The 15,975-nt window shown below is 46.3% G+C and overlaps 1 protein-coding gene across 1 annotated transcript in view; it reads right to left on the bottom strand.

Annotated features, from left to right (window-relative positions):
• BCMO1 (beta-carotene 15,15'-monooxygenase 1) overlaps positions 1-10,173 on the bottom strand; it is a 37,065-nt gene extending 26,892 nt beyond the window's left edge. The window contains exons 1-5 of the mRNA XM_006888884.1: positions 10,100-10,173; positions 6,545-6,673; positions 3,615-3,744; positions 2,520-2,667; positions 1,256-1,403 (exon numbers count right to left, since the gene is read on the bottom strand). Of these exons, the coding sequence (XP_006888946.1) occupies positions 1,256-1,403; positions 2,520-2,667; positions 3,615-3,744; positions 6,545-6,673; positions 10,100-10,163 (619 nt within the window). The 5' untranslated portion in view covers positions 10,164-10,173. The remainder of the gene's footprint in view (positions 1-1,255; positions 1,404-2,519; positions 2,668-3,614; positions 3,745-6,544; positions 6,674-10,099) is intronic.
• Positions 10,174-15,975: the final 5,802 nt, after the last annotated feature.

A 15,975-nucleotide genomic window follows, 5' to 3' on the forward strand; every position in this document is an offset into this window, starting at 1 on the left:
CCCCTCCCAGGCCTGGGGCTGGCTTGTCATGAGAGATCTGCAAACCCCCCCCGCTTTCTGTGGCCACCTGCACACTCATCAACAGCTGGTCAGTGGGAGGACTGCTGTGGGCTCGTGGGATCCCAGCACACCCTGTGAGGGGAAGCCCCCAGCCGAGAGCCTGTGCTCATCAGACAGCTGCCTGGGACATGTGCTCATGACATGTCACCTGGCTCCTCACCCACTGCCTCCTCTAAAGGGAGCTGCCAAACGTGGGTGCCCAGGAGACCCCCATTTTGGCCCACTCTCTCCTTTCCTTGGCTTAATTAACAGGAATTCCATGTTTCTCAGCAGTCTAGAAATTTGCTCAAGAGGTTGTCCAGAACTGCAGACCATGGGTGGAAACCTGTTTTTTCAAAGTCAGAAGGTAGGCCAAGCACCTCGTGGTTCTGCACTCCCGAGTCCTAGGCTTCTTGTCGTCAGGGGCCTTGCCTCCTGTGTATGCTTCCCAGCAGGGTTCTAGATAAACATGACCGAGGACCCCTGCCCTCTACCCCCTCAGGCATGTGCAGTAGTTCAGGGCTATGCTCCAGGATCCTGGCCCTAAATGCAAAAGGTCCAGGACTCAGAGAACAGGGTGGGGCTCTGGAGTGGATTCAGGGACTGGGAATGAAAGGGTTAACATAACTCAGACATATAAGATTATCAGAAGACTGAAAAATGGGTAGGAGGATGGTTGGGTGGGTGGACAGATGGATGGAAGAAAAGATGGATGGATGGGTCGATGGATGGGTAGATGGACAGATGGATGAATGGACACACCGGTGGATGAATAGGTAGGTGGATGGATGGATGGACGGACAGATGGATGGACAGACGAACGAATGGATGGATAGGTGGATGGTGGATGGAAGGGTAGATGGATGCTTGGGTGGGTGGATGGGTGAGTAGGTGGTGTTTGGATGGGTGGGTGGGTAGGTGACTGGGTGGGTGGATAGGTGGAGATGTGGGGAGGTGGACAGTTGGATGAGTGGACCGATGGGTAAATTAATAAACTGGATCCCAAGAAAAAGATATTAGAACAGGAAAAGGACTGCTTCTTTCCTCTTCCCCAAAAGAAGCCTGGTGACTTCTCCTTCTCTCTAGATGTCAGTGTAGAACTCATGCTGCTCTGCACCACATCAGGAGGGCCACATCTGAGACTGTAGAAGGTACCATCCTTCACCACTGTGTGCCCTGACAGTTCCCGGAGGACAAGGGTTTGGACCGCTCCTACCTGGCACCTTGGCAGGGATCTTAAACATCACGTACTTCGTCTTCCCCTTGTCCACGATGGACGTGCCCATGTTGAGAACATTTCCAGCCTCATCATAGTGAGGATGAGACGTGGCCAGATTTACAGCCACGTACTTCCGGTAATCAACCTGCAAAACAGGGAGGCACCTGGTTTAAAGAGAAGAGGCAAAATGATGGATATTTTCTTATATCCCTTGACCAAGAAATAAAACAGACTCCATCTTGAAAGAGGACATTCACTCTGGGACCTGAGATAATCACATGAGGGATCTTCCAACAGCAAAGAGGCTGGAGGAGAGCAGTGAGCTGGCTGTGTTTTGTTGACATTTGCTCCACTCTGGCTGCCTGGCCCAGCAGGGTGTCGGCAGCACTGGAGACAAGATGCCTGACCGCCCAGAGAGCTCTCGCAGTGGCCGAGTGGAAGGGGAGGCGTGGAGCTATTCTCGGCTGCTGGTCTGGGCCATTCTGGTTAAGTCACTTACATTGCCCTCTCCTGAATTCCACAGAGACATAAATCGCCAGACTGCTCTGAGACGATTATTCTGGGAACGGAGAGGGTATAAGAACACTGAGCAAAAATGAAATGCAATGAGCAAACAAGGTGAACAGTGGGCCCTTGCTCTGAGCAGACCTCAGGTGTAGAGCGAGGTGGCCGCAGACCAGCTGTCTGCCCTTCCTCCCCCCTAGGTGCCATTGAGGCTGGTAATTCTCCACTCTCTCCTAGGATTTGTTCTCTGTCACTTTGTGGACAATGGACATCAGTTGGATCTATGCCACTTAGCTTAAAAGGAGCTGGACATCATTTCACAGCTAAGAAAAGCACTCTTGCTAACAGATCGTTAAAATGTATTGTGAAGACATCAGGGTTTTGAAGAGCCAGCCAGAGAAGATGGAAAGTGGGCCTATTGATTTTCAAGAAAATGTTGACTCGATTTTGCAGAGGGAAGGTATCTGCTTGGGCATTTATTTTTGTGCTCTTGCTCTCTGCCTAATACCTCCCTCTTCAGGTCATTGCAAGGTAGGGCTGCTGGGAATCATGGGAGTCAAACTTCCTGAGCTCACATGGGACAAGCAGCTGGGCACGAGGACGAGAACAACACAGTCCCTGTCCTACAGGATCTGTTGTCTAGGCCGGTGCTGAGTGAGGAGAATCCCAGCACTGGCTGGAATTACAAGAGGGGGCCCCTCCACTGAGTTCTGGATGCCTCACTGAGTCAGGGAGTGATGGCTGGTGCAGCTAGTACCTTCTCCAGGGTTTCCAGAGTCTGTGGGTTGATTTTCCTGATGTAATTGGTTTCTGTGGTTGCATAGAAGTCTTCTCCACACCTCATGATGTTAATGAGGCAGTTGTCGGTGAAATCTGGGATGGTGTGGGACAAGTAGGAGAAAGCTCTAGGGCAAAAGCAGATCAAAGGGAAGGTCGATGGCTGTGCTCCCCAGTTGGAAAGCTTGGCCTAGACAGCCTTATTACCTTACCACGCAAAGCACTTTATTTCAATTAAAGAAGAAAGGGTACCAGGTCTCGAAAGGCTACTTAAGGAGTCTGAGGGCTCAGAGATCAACTTGCCCAAAGACACTAGCATGCAGAATGAGCTCAGAAGTGTGTCAGTCAGGACAACATGACAGTCAATCAATCTCTCCCGGACTCTCAACAACCCTCAGGTCTCCACCACCTCCAGCAGCATTGTTGATGGGCTGTTCTGAATCACTACAACAAGCCTACAGGAATCACATATATACCATAATGTTCCCCAAGACTAGTAAAGCCCAGCAAATCCCAGCCATGTGCAGGAAAGTGAATCCACACTAACTTCTTCAAGCTTGTCAAGATATTTTGTGGGGGAGGGATCCTCTCAAGTTCGGGCATATAAATTCTTAATTCATGATGAGTTTGATCAGAAGAGAGAATCAAAGTGAGGGGGAAAAAGAAGTTCTTGGTGGTGAAGTTGGCAAATACTGGGGCCAGGTGTTGTTTAGTCCTCCCCTACTGACCAAAAATGTAACAGCAAGTGCTTTACAATTCTGTCCCTCCTACCCTTTGGGCTATCCGGAGGCCTGGGGGATGAGGAATTGTACTGACAACTCAAAGGCAGGCGGTTTCAAGCCATCGGCAACTCTGAGGGAGAAAGATGGACAGTCTTCTCCTGCGCCAGTCAGAGCCTCGGAAACCCCCCTGAGGGCCAGCTACAAGTGGTTCTGAGTCTACAGTGGGCTGCTGGATCCAGAACCGCAGGCTCCCGTGACCTCAGGCTAGTGAGAGTAGGCAGCTTTGTCAGAGGACTGCTGCTAGCTTGTTTTATCACCGGGAATACACAACCAGAATCAGAATGGGCAGTTACTTGGCAAATACGTTTTTGCAGGGGTCTGGATAGGCCATCGTCCCAAACTCGGACACCACAATCCGGTTTGCCTCGATGTTGGCGGTGTAGGTGCTGCTTCTCAGGTATTTGCTCCTGTAGTAGACTTCACCTGAAAGAGAAGATGCAGCAGGTGTCAGGCTGACACTTCTGCAGGGATGAGCATTCCATCTCAGCCATTCCAGAGCTTTCCCTGAGAGGCATGGGGTTAGTTAAAGGACCATCTCATTTACTGCTCCTGAAACAACCAGAACTTGGGGGTGCTTTCAGCACATCTAACCTGAGACCCACAGCCATGTTCTCAGGGCTGAAGGAACTAAAGCTCTTAAACCAATCACCTCTCTCGGTGGTGCCCATTGGAGCGGCATCAAACCAGTCATGGACCTGCATTCCACATACTGGTGTCCCTCTAACTCAAGGCCAGATTTAGAGCACTAGTCCAGGCAGCTGCATATCTGGACTGGATTGCCCCAAGGGTACCCTCCCATCCTGTGAGCTCTACTTTCAAACACTACTTAGTTGACCACTGCAACCCAGTGGAGTAACATTCGTTATCTACTCCCACCAAGGGGTGATCTAACTCCCAAATCTGTGTTTGATAGAGTTAATCCATGGATGCCTACACCCTTGGGTTAACCAACCTGGATTCATGCACCTGACAATTATTATGAGCCAGGAAGTGTAGGTAAAATAACAATCATGATAGGCAAGTTCCTTGGCCCTGGGGAGCTTGAAGTCTCCGTATGGACTAGGATCTTTGCTGTGATTATTCATAGACTGTCTTCATGGATTGTCTATCAGCTATATGCTTGATCTTGTGTCCAGGTCAAGCCTCACCCTCTTCCCTGGACATGAGGGTCAAAAGGCTTTTTTAAGAGGTTGCTGTGTCATTTAAGTCTTATCCAGTGGGTCCAATGAGGTGGACAGACGCCACTGCCACAACAAAGAACTCAAAGACGCAAAGGAACAAAAGATGTGCAGGGCCAGAGAGCACTTCAGTGTGTTGTACACAGATTAGAACTGACTCATGGCAGCGGGCACCACACCACCAAAGGCGCCCAGAACACAGTAAGTGTTCAGTAAAGACTAGAGTGCAGCTTGGGAGTGCAGTGGACATGGCGGACAAAATCTTGGCTCCAGGGTCAGTTAGAATCCACACTATGGCCTTTTCAGGATATCTCTTAATATCATTATGTTTCTGCTTCCTCATCTTGAAATTGAGAGCCTCTTATTCCACCCCTCACAGGGCTGGGAGTTTTGAATGAGATGAAAGAAGATATTTAACTTAGTGGTTAGCACACAGCATGCCCTTGATAGGTGCAGGCTGCGATCATCATCAAAAGAATTCTAATGTCAAAGAGATGCTCCTGGAGGTTTATTTTTTTTTATTAAATTTTATTAGTTTTAATGAACATTTACAGGGATTTGGGGTTTTCATTCCTTCATTGCTGCACCATTCTCTCTACCCTCCTCCCCAGTTTGTTCTTCTTCCCTGCCATCCGAATGTCTGTTTTGCTCCTGGAGGTTTATGAGGCACACGGACACCTGTCTCAGGACCACCTTGGTCACTTTCTGAAGGACAGTGTCTACTAGGCACTGACTGAGGCTCTGAGAGCTCTGGAGAGCACTTTGTCTGACACACTTAGTTCTGTTCATTTGAAATGTAAACACTCAACCTATTTCCTCTGACCAAGCACCCTCTGAGCTCCTGGGGACTCGGAATAATGTGTCTCTGGAATCACTCAAGTTTGGTGCAAGGCTCTGAGGTCCAGCGGAAAAGGGGAGTCCTGCACATCCCTCCCATTCTGAGAAGGGTGCAATTAACACATTCCTCCCAAGGCAGATCAAAGAAACAGATATGCTACAGCCAGGGAGCTCCTAGAATGTATACAAATGTGTATCTTTTTTGGTGGAAGGAGGGAAGAATTTTATCTTGGGGGGGAAGGGGAAGGGTAAACATTCCAAAAGGCTACTTTGGAACAACCATGGCTGAGAGGCCAAGCTGTGCAAAGACAGAGTTCTCAAGAGCTCATCTAATCTGAGCCCTAGTGACTCTGAACCTTGGAATCACATGTTCAAATCTACGCAGGACAATGGCCACAACTCTGTTTCAAACTAGACTCTTGGACATTATTTTCCATGGGAGAAATGGCTCTGTAATTTCAATGCCTAGTTAATATGTGGCATAAGTCTTTTTTTTTAAAAGTGATTTAAATGAAAGTTTACAAAGCATACTGATTTTTTTTGCCAATCATTCTCTATACTTACATTAAAAAAAAATATTAACGACTATTTTAGACCCTCGGGGAAAACCTCTAGAAAAGAGAGTTCCTAGATATCATTTATGCACCTTGATCAACTCCATCCAATTTTATTTGTTCATTTTGTAAGATGAACTTGCTACTTGGCCAAAGGACACTGGCCACCTTGCTAAGGAAAAACACTTGTGCTGGAGGTAGGCTAAATAATGGACCTCCAGCAAAGTTCTCAGCCTAAGTCCTGAACTTCTTGGATATGTTACTTGGCATGGCAAAAGGGACTTTTCAGATGTAGTTAAGGATTCTGAGATGAGAAGGTACACCAGATTATCCATGGAGGTCAATGTAATCACAAGAATCCTAATAATAAGGAGAAAGGAGGGTCTGAATCAGAGAGAAGAGATGAGGATAGAGGCAGTGAGAAAAAAGAGATTGAAAAAATGTTATGTTGTTAGCTCTGAAGGTAAAGATGGGGCCACCATCCCTCAGGAAGGCAGGTGTCCCCCAAAAGCTGGAAAGATCAGGATGGATTCTCCTCTAAAGCCTGCAGAAGATATGCAGCTTTGCCAACAATACCCTGAGGTTCTTTTAAGCTACTTAGTTTATATTTTAAGTTGTTATATCAGCAACAGGAAACTCATACAGGTCTCTTACTGTCTCGAATCGTGAAGCTGTGCAGCAAGGCCAGGCCATCAAACCAGTGGTTGTACCTGGTCTCTCCCACCGTGTGCATCCCAGGCCCATTCCGAAGCAGAGTGCCCTGCAGCCATGTTGGGATCTTGCCTGTTAAGAGAAAGAATACTTAGTTTCCAGTTTACAAGGCCAAGCCTAAAAGGCTGGAAGACTTGGCCTTGGCACTGAGGCCACAGATCATCACGAGAACAACTCTGTCTTGGAGAAGGCGCAGCCAGAATGCTCCTTAGAAGCAAGGATGATCTACAACAATGAATGAATGGAAATTCAAAGCCTCTGTAAATTTTCACTGAAATTAATAACAAATTTAAATTAAAAAAAAAAGAATTAAGTTAGAGTAAAGATGGTAATGGAACCACCTTACCTCTGTAACTTGATTTGTGCCACTATTAGAACCTCTACTCAGAATATTATTGCTTTTCAATTTTTGACTCATGCACTTTTAACTTGTTAGTTAAATTTTGTATCTTCTAGGCTGCAACACTTCCATGATACATCTTCAAGGATATGAACATGTACGGCTAAGCACAACTGATAACAGTGCATCTAAATTCCAAAATCAATCTCCATAATAGTCTATGTGTTTCCTACTGCCAAGGGGGCCCTTTAGAGTAGTGAGAGAAGACCTTCACCCTGAAACCCACAGCGTCCCTTTTCAGCAGGAAGTAGCTAAGAGAATACACCATCCCCTTTTCCTTATGAACCAGGGTGAAGTCTCTCTCAGGGAGGAGTGATAGGGAATGGCAAAGGACACACTAACAAAGGAGATTAATCAGAACTGACTTTGACAAGCACTGTGGCAATTGGATAATTAAAACAGACATGGGGGGGGGAAGAAGAACGAACTGGGGAGGAGGGTGGAGAAAACAGTGCAACAATGAATGAATGAAAACCCAAAATCTCTGTAAATGTTCATTAAAACTAATAAAATTTAATAAAAAAAAGATCAAAAAAAAACCCCAAGCAAACAAAAAAAAGAAGCAAGGATGGTATCGCTCCTCAGCCTTTTACTAAGATCAAGTATGGAAGGAAGGATGGTGAGGCTTGATCTTACACACTTTGGTCGTGAATTGGGGGGGCCAGTCCCTTAAGAAAGTCACTGTGATTGGTAAAATAGTGCCACTGAGTGACTGTGAACACCAGGTCATGCAGCGTCCTCATAACCTCCGCCATGGTCAAGTCCATTGTTGCAGTCCATCTCACTGAGGGGCTTCCCCTTTTTTCACCGCCCCTCTAAAGTCTAGATAAAAGGTCATGAGAAAGAGGAAAGCCCTGAGCGAGAGGGTTCATACAGAGGCTATGACAATGAGCTCAAGCTAGCTGTGATGGTGAGGCTGGCACAGACCAGTCAGTGCTTCATCCTGCTCTACACAGAGTCGCCATAAACACAAACCAACCGGACACCTAACAGGCATCACCTCGGTTATGTGGGGGAGCCAAGTCTAGAGCAAATGTCATCAGACTTGGAATCATTTGGAGGGTTTGTGGGAACAATGTCAGTCCCCACCCCAGTGCCAAGGGGTCTGTAGGGGGGCCCAGGAATTTGCTTCCAACCAGGTCTCATATGATACTGATGCTGCAGGTCTGGGGACAGTATGCTAGGAGCTGATTTGTATTTACTTCTATGTTATCATTTGTACTTCTTAACTTTATATACAAATGGTCAAAGCACTCAGCTGCTATCATAAGGTTGGAGGTTTGAGTCTACCCAGAAGCAAGGTCTGCAAATCTAGTTTTGGAAAACCAGTCACTAGAAATCCTACAGAGGTGGCTTATTGTATAATGGACTGTGCTGTCAGCCCAAAGGTAGGGAGTTCAAATCCACCAGTTTCTCTGAGAGATAAAGATGAGTAATTTCTTCTCCTGTAATTTATAGCCCCTGAAAGCCCACAGGAGGGCCAGCAATGAGTCTGTTCTGACTCAACAGCAACAAATGAGTGAATGGAAATCCTACAGAGTACAATTCACTCTGACATGCAGGAGTCAGAGGAGGTCAGTACAATTCCACGTTGACACGTAGGAGTGAGATGAGGTCAGAGGATGTTTCTCATTACAAAGGTAAGGTACAAAAATACATTGACTAATATTTTAAATATGTATATTTCTATTATATTGTATATAGCTACATTATAATTTATTATGTTTATGTTCTAAAAATATAATATAGTTGTACATTTTATTATCACTTAATACAATATAATAAAAAATAATATTTTATATCTATGATTACCTTTATAATCAGAAAAAATAATTCAAGACAAATCTCCAGTTAGAAATCTCCAGTTTTCCCTTCCTGCCCCCCTCAAAATGTGGAGTTTGTCCTCAGGGAGGTTCACTGCTAGCCCAAAGGCCACGCTTTCCTGGTCATTCACATCCATCAGTGGTTTCAAGGGAGAAAGTTGGCAGTCTCCTCTCGTGCCTCAGAAACCCAATGGAGAGTCAACTATGGGTTGGTTCTGACCCCGGAACCGAGAAAGAAAGAGAGAGAGAGAGAGAGATTGTCCTCTTCTGAAAAAGCTTCATGCCTTTAGCCAGAAGATCCAACACGTCCCCCACTCGCCTGATGCCATCTCACTGCTGCAGTCAGCAGCTACCCTCAGACCACTGGCCAGTGCCACTAACACACTGATGCCCAAGGGTTCAGACCCAGACACTGCCCTTCAGAGTGTAAAACAAAGTGGTGCCAAGAAAGCAGTACCCCAAAAGAGGAGAGAAAATAGGAGGTGAAGAAAGCTTTGTTCCTGAAGAGTGCTCCTCTCTGGGCCTTTGTTATCAATTGTGCAAACACACACATATTGAAATCACACCCATGGCGACTGGAAAGAAAATGACTGACACCAGCAATGCCCTCCATGTGTGCACACGCAGGAGTGGGACCCGTGCAAGCTCCCTGTCTGTTCTGAGATGATGGACTCGTGATGCCTACATTTGCACAATACATCATGCACTTGGAAGAGCTAACATTTTGGAGCATAGTCTGATTGTAAATATATATTACAGAATATGTTTTACATAGCAATTATGGATTTACATATTGTTGTTGGGTGTCACAGAGCAGATTCCAAGTCACAGTGACCCTGTATCAAAGCAGAACTGTCCCATAGAATTTCTGGACTATAATCTTTTCATTAGATCTTAAATCTCAGAGTTACTGGGTGGGTTTGAACCACCAAGATTTTTCATGTTTTTGTCACTTTATAATGATGGAAATTAAATGAAAATCTATGTATTGAATGTGGGAGGATAAGTGTGTGATGTGTGTGAACGTGGGGCATCAATTTGGAGCATTCCTGGAACTTTCCTTCTGGACATAGTGATGGTTACTCTGCCCTCAGGCACGGGGAGCATAAAGCAAATCAACATCCCTAGATTTTCACCAAGAATGTAGCTGAGTTATAGGTCCCTTTGCTCTATATACTGTCCTCTAGATATTACACAAATTATTACACAGAAAAAAGGTCCAGCTCTAACCACACAAGACAGACTTGATTTTGCACAGAAGTGGCCAATGCTCACCCGTCACGTGGGCCTTCACGGGCTCCAGTTGTTCCTTCTTATTCCTGCCAAATATGAGCTCCATGTCAGGTGTCCAGAGGGTGACAGTGCACAGTCTGCAGCCTTCAGAGAAACTGGCCCCAGTTCCTCCTCCCTCCCTCTGGCCAGCTTCCCTTGCTCCCCTGCCCCTCCGCTGCCTCCTTCACCTCCTTCACGCTCCCCTTCCTGCCCAGAGGGCCTGCTCTCCCTTCCACACTGGGAGAAGCTGCACTGGCTTATTTCTAAATGAATGGCCAAAGGTCAATGCCCTGGCCCTGGGCCAGAGCTAATCTTTAATCCTCTCCCACTCTGTCCCCAACTCTCCCTCTTCAGTTTCACTTTTGACTCAACCAAGACAAGCCTGGGTCTGAACCCACCCCCAGGATCAGCTTTCAGCTCAACAGCTGAGAGGCCTACAGAGTGAACACCACTGTGCCAAGTGGGGAGCTGACTCAAAATACAGACCACACAAGACCCAGAGGATAGCGTTTGCCCAAGGACAAAGCTCAGAAGGCAGAAAAGGATGAATGGAGATGAGGAAGCCAGAGAGGAAGTAGGAAGAAGGCTGATCCCCTGAAGAGACTGCAACTAATGTGATGAAATAAATCACTGTAACTCACTTGGGAGGAGACTGCCCAAACGTCTTCCTCAGAGAAGCTGGTGGATTTGAACCAGCTGTGGACTGGCAGTGCAGCTCCTTCCTCCTGGACCACCAGAGCTTCCTGTCAGTTGTTGAATGGGAAGTTAATATGCTCTGTGAACTTTCATCCAGAGCACAAGAAAGAAAAACAAGTCTCTTGCTAGTCTCTAGATTGGTGGTGCCAATTCAGTGTTTCGAGCTTGACGATGCTGCTGACATGGTCCATCCACAGAGATGGAGTTGGTTGATATCTACAAGTAGAGAGAGCAGATCAGGGTGAATGCAAAGTCACAGAGACTTCAGGAAACCCAGAGCTGGTCAGCCCCATGAATTTCTGATTTTGGGGAGGATGGTAATAGTGATACAAATGGAAACATTTTATTGGCAGTCTTTCATTTACTCCCTATGTTTCCCTCTGAGAGAGTTACTGTTACTTGTTAGCTGCTGTAAAGTCACTTCTGACTCACAAGCCCACAGGAGGCCACAGGCCCTGTTGCTCTCACCACCTTGTTGTGTGCCACCCTCACAATCACTGCTTTGCATCCATGTGTCAACTCATCTTCTTCACGATCTTTTACATTTCTGCTGACCCTCTAGGTTACCATCTATGATGTCCTTCTCCAGGGCTTGGTAATCAAAGTATGTGAGCTCAAGTCTCATCACTCTCACCTGTAGGGAGCGTCTTGGTTGCATTTCTCCTGAGACACTTTTGTTTGTTCCTTCATCAGTCAATGGGATACTGAGTACAACTCAAAGACCTCAATCCTTCTTCAGCCTTTCTTATTCATTGTCCAACTTTCACATGCACATGAGGAAACAATTGGAAACACCACGGCTTGGGTCAGATGCACCGTGGTCTTTAAACTGACAGCCCTGCTCTTCAGCACTGTCAATCTGTTCTTCAGTAGACTCACTCACCACACCTGTCATTTGACTTTGTAACTGCTGTTCCCATGGGTGCTGGTGGCCAAATCTTCACCTTTTCTCCATTCATCACACTGTTGCTTATCTGTCCACTTGTGAGTACTTTTGTTTTCCTAATGCTAAGATGGAAGGCTCTATTCTTTGATCTTCTTCAGTAAGTACTTCAAGTCTTTGTTTTCAGCCTGCATTCTTGACTCTACAACTCCTCAGATGCAGAAGCTGGCCTGCACCATTGTTTTGGGGGTTGGGGGTGATCATCCACTGTTTCAGAATGGGACTGGGCACTGATCACTGTGTAGGAGAGCGCAGGGCAGTGGTAACACATAGCAGACGTGCAGTCCCATGCCAGACTCTTGGTTATTTCTTGCTGTGCAACAAACTCCCTCTGTGGCTTCAGACAACCGCTGTGTCTATTCTGCTGCACTCTGCAGTGTGCTGTCTGGGCTCAGCTGGGCAGTGCTTCTGCTTCTCCTCCTTGAGAACACTAATGCGGTTGCAATACAGACAGCAGTTGATGGGGACGCTGAGAAGCCTAGACCTGGGCTGTTATGTCTCCCAGGTAACTTCAGGACCTTCCCTGGAGTAGAGATCTCTCCAGCAGGGGACTGCGTTTCTTAAAAGGGAGCTCATTCAGCACTGAGGTCCAAGCTCCCAGGAAGTGTCCGATTACTCAAGAAACAAGCGTGCCCTTTCTCACTAATGTGGATAAGCAACTTCTTATTTTTTGCCAAAGATTCTGCTTCCAGGTACGGCTGTCTTCTGTCCCTCCCAACCCCACGACAGGATTCAAAGCCCCTTTTCCAAGTCTACATTCCCTCACAGGCACAGAGAACCCAGAAAGCAAGGCAAACCAGGCTCACTTGTGCTTGCTTACTAATCTGTAGTGGTCAGTTTCACAGATCTGGTCGTTTCTCCTTCTCCTTCTTCTTACTATATCCAAGGATATGGTGAAAACCATGTGGAATCGTTCACTACAGATAAGCGTGTTCATTAAAGATGAATACGTACGCACAAGTAGGCCCATGCTCTGACCTTGCTCACTGGGTAATCCACCCTGATCCCAGAACAGAGGACAAAAATGTCAGTCTCCTTGAAGGCTAGGCCCAAACTGAAATAGTCTCACATCCATGGGATTCTACTGCTTAACGCGAGTCTGAGGACCAGCCCAGGTCCACTGAGGAGGGGGCTACATCAGTGCAGGTGGGTCTGGCATAGGAGGTCCGCTGGGAACCATCTTTGGGGACCAGTCAGCCTATGAAACCCATTTGGATTTGAGCCTCAGCTCTTGCTCCTCTCTTACGGTTTATGGCCTCAAGCCACTTACTTATGTCTTAGACCCTAAATTTCCTGATCTCTAAAACAGGAATTGCAAGAACTGCTTCACAGAGAATCCACAAAGTTTAAATTCAATATTGTAAGTACCACTTTTCAGGTCTGTCATGGTGCTTAGAAGATAGTAAGCACTCTGCATATTCCTTTCCCAGCTCTTCTTTAAAAAGATCACCCAACAGGAGAATTCAATTATTTTTTTTAAAGTGTGCGTGCAAAGAGGTCTGACTGGTTGTTGGAAGGAAAAGACCTCATCTTGGAAGTCCAGTGTCTTCTAATCTGGCTGTAGAGTGAAGATGTGTCCACAGGACTGCATAACTGTGACCTAACACATATTAAGAATCTTAAGGATGCACTAGGAGGAGAAATTGCTTAAACTGAGAGAACTAGGAAAGAAGGCTACCTGGAGGAGGAGGCGTGAAATACAATCCATAATAGCATGCATTACTAGAGTGGGCAAAGAAGAGAGCCATTATGAACAACGGCATGGAGGTGGACCAGGCTGACCAGGGACAAGCCTTTCTTCTGTGGCACCTCTGAGTGGTCTTGAACCATCAACCTTTCGGTTAGCAGTGAGAAGAGAGGGCTGGCACGTCATGGAAATGTTTGCGGAAAAATCCCTTCTCTGTGTTGGGTTGAGCAGCTTCTGAGGATCCTCCCAAATTTCATGCATGTTTGTACGAGCTGACAGTGCCATCCTGGAGAGCGACCCAGAGACCCAGCACGCGAGTCCCACCTTGAGGAGAAAAGACTTGGGACAGAATCACATAGTCTGCTCTTCAGAGACTTGCTCAGAGGAAGTGGGAAAGCGTCCTCTCCTCTTTTTAAGATAGAGGTAGAACATGAACATTGGGGTTAGACAAAGACGAGACTCCACTTTGTCATGTGCCCCTGGTCTGGATTTTGCACAAATATGTCTTCTAAGTATCACTCAAACTCTGAGAAACAGATTACTATGATTCTCTCCAACGTAAAGACAAAGCAACTGAAGCTTAGTGAGGTTATGCCCCTGGAATTGTAAAATAAGACTTATTTTTTTCATAATACAAAAATAGTTTATACTTCTCCCCCCTTCCTCCCCTAATTCCGCTTTCACTTCTTTACTTCATGACTATTCTATAAATTCAATCCATCTCAGGCAAAGTATGACTTTAGGGAAATGTAGCCTTCTCTCCCTACTCCTCCATGGAAATGTTGTTGTTGTTGTTAGGTGTCATCATACAGTAAGGGGCAGAAGTGAAAGATCTGAACAAATGCAGGAAATATAATCAGAATGGATGGTGAGACTTTATCTCATGTACTCTGGACAAGTTACCAAGAGGAACCAGCCCCTTGAAAGGACATCATGCCTGCTAAAACAGAGGGTCACTGAAAAGGAGGAAGGCCCTCAATGATACGGGCTGACATGTGGCTGAGAAAGATGGACTCCAACACACCAAGCACTGATTGTAAACACTCTGTAGGACCGGGCAGCATTTTGCCCTGTGTACACAGGAACGCTATGAGTTGTGGCCAACTTAATGCACCAAACAGCAAAACCTCAGAGCAGGCAGGAATAGAGAAAAAGAGACTATCTTTCCCTGAAGGTACATTTGGCATGAAATGGATTGTACTTATGAAGGTTAAAAAGTGAAAGATGAATTGAGAAAAAAACATTTTTTATGCTATTAAAAAACCAAGAATCTTGCTTTTCAATTTTGTAGTTCCTATCATAAAGTTATGGCCTAAAAGAAGTTAATATTTTCCTTTTAAAGGTAAGTCATCATATCTAAATTACAGTGCTGTTTTCCAATTAAGTTAGCCTTTAAATGGTGTCTCCAATTAGCCAGCCAGATAAGCTCAGGAGATACTGTTGAAGTTGTGGATAGCAGGGTTGAAGGTGACAGGCAAAGTCCCTGCAGAGCAGAGGGACTGAGAACAGCTTTCCTGAGAGAGCAGCCTCCCTGAGGGAGAGCAGCTTCCCTGAGAGAGAGGAGCCTCCCTGAGGGAGAGCAGCCTCCCTGAGGGAGCGCAGCCTCCCTGAGAGAGTGCAGTGCTGGTGCCCAAAGAGTAAAGCTTTGTTGTTGTCACAATGTGAAGAACGCAGTCAACGTCCCAGAACTGTACGTGTTGGTATAAGTTTTCTGAATCCATTTTTTATATAACAGTGGGGTGGGGAATATAAAGGAACACTGAGTTATCAGGGAGCTCTGGTGGCCTAGTGGTGAGGAGTTGTGCTGCCACCTCAGATGCACAAGGCTTGAATCCACTTGTTGCTCTGCAGATGTAAGATGGGCAGCTCCCTCCTAAGCAATTTACTGTTTCTGAAAAGCTGCTGGAAGGTCAGCTCTGAGTTGGTTTCCACTGAGTGGCACATAACAGCAATACTAATGACAGCAACTGAGCTACCTTCTGAATTCTGATCCTGAAATATCTTCCTCCAAGTAACCTTTCAGGTGTTCTACCGGCCAGCCCCCTAATCGCTGCCCTCACACTTCTTGACCGCTTGGAATAGCTGCCTCGCAGGTCTCCCAGAGACCAGTCCCAGCCCCTCCAGCTCACATTTGCCTTTTCCACCAGGTGGCCTGGCTGTGATTTGACCCTGACTGTGTCACTCTTCTGTGTAAAATCCAGAGTTTAGCTAAGTCTCTAGCACACAATAGGTACTCAGTAAATTATTACTGGGTGTGCCGAGTAAAGAAATGAACAAGTGTGTGAATAGCATGGTGCTGCCTGAGGTAACCACAATCTTAAACTGGTAATAGAAGAAGCTACAAGTGGATTTTTCTGTTTTCTGTGCTGCTTTCCCTGCTTTTTCTTTTTCCTTCCTGTCTTCTGCATAAATGCTGCCCTTTTGATCTTTAATGGCTGACTGTTCTAAGGACTGATCATTACAGGTCTGCTATTTGGCTAAAATTTGTGCCATGGGGGTGAGTTCAGTTCCAGGCTCAAAAGGTCTCTAGGGGCCTCTGTCTCCAGGATTCTC

This window comes from Elephantulus edwardii, unplaced genomic scaffold (assembly GCF_000299155.1).
Source record: "Elephantulus edwardii isolate Elephantulus edwardi_28Jun2011 unplaced genomic scaffold, EleEdw1.0 scaffold00072, whole genome shotgun sequence".
Lineage (NCBI taxonomy): Eukaryota > Metazoa > Chordata > Mammalia > Macroscelidea > Macroscelididae > Elephantulus > Elephantulus edwardii.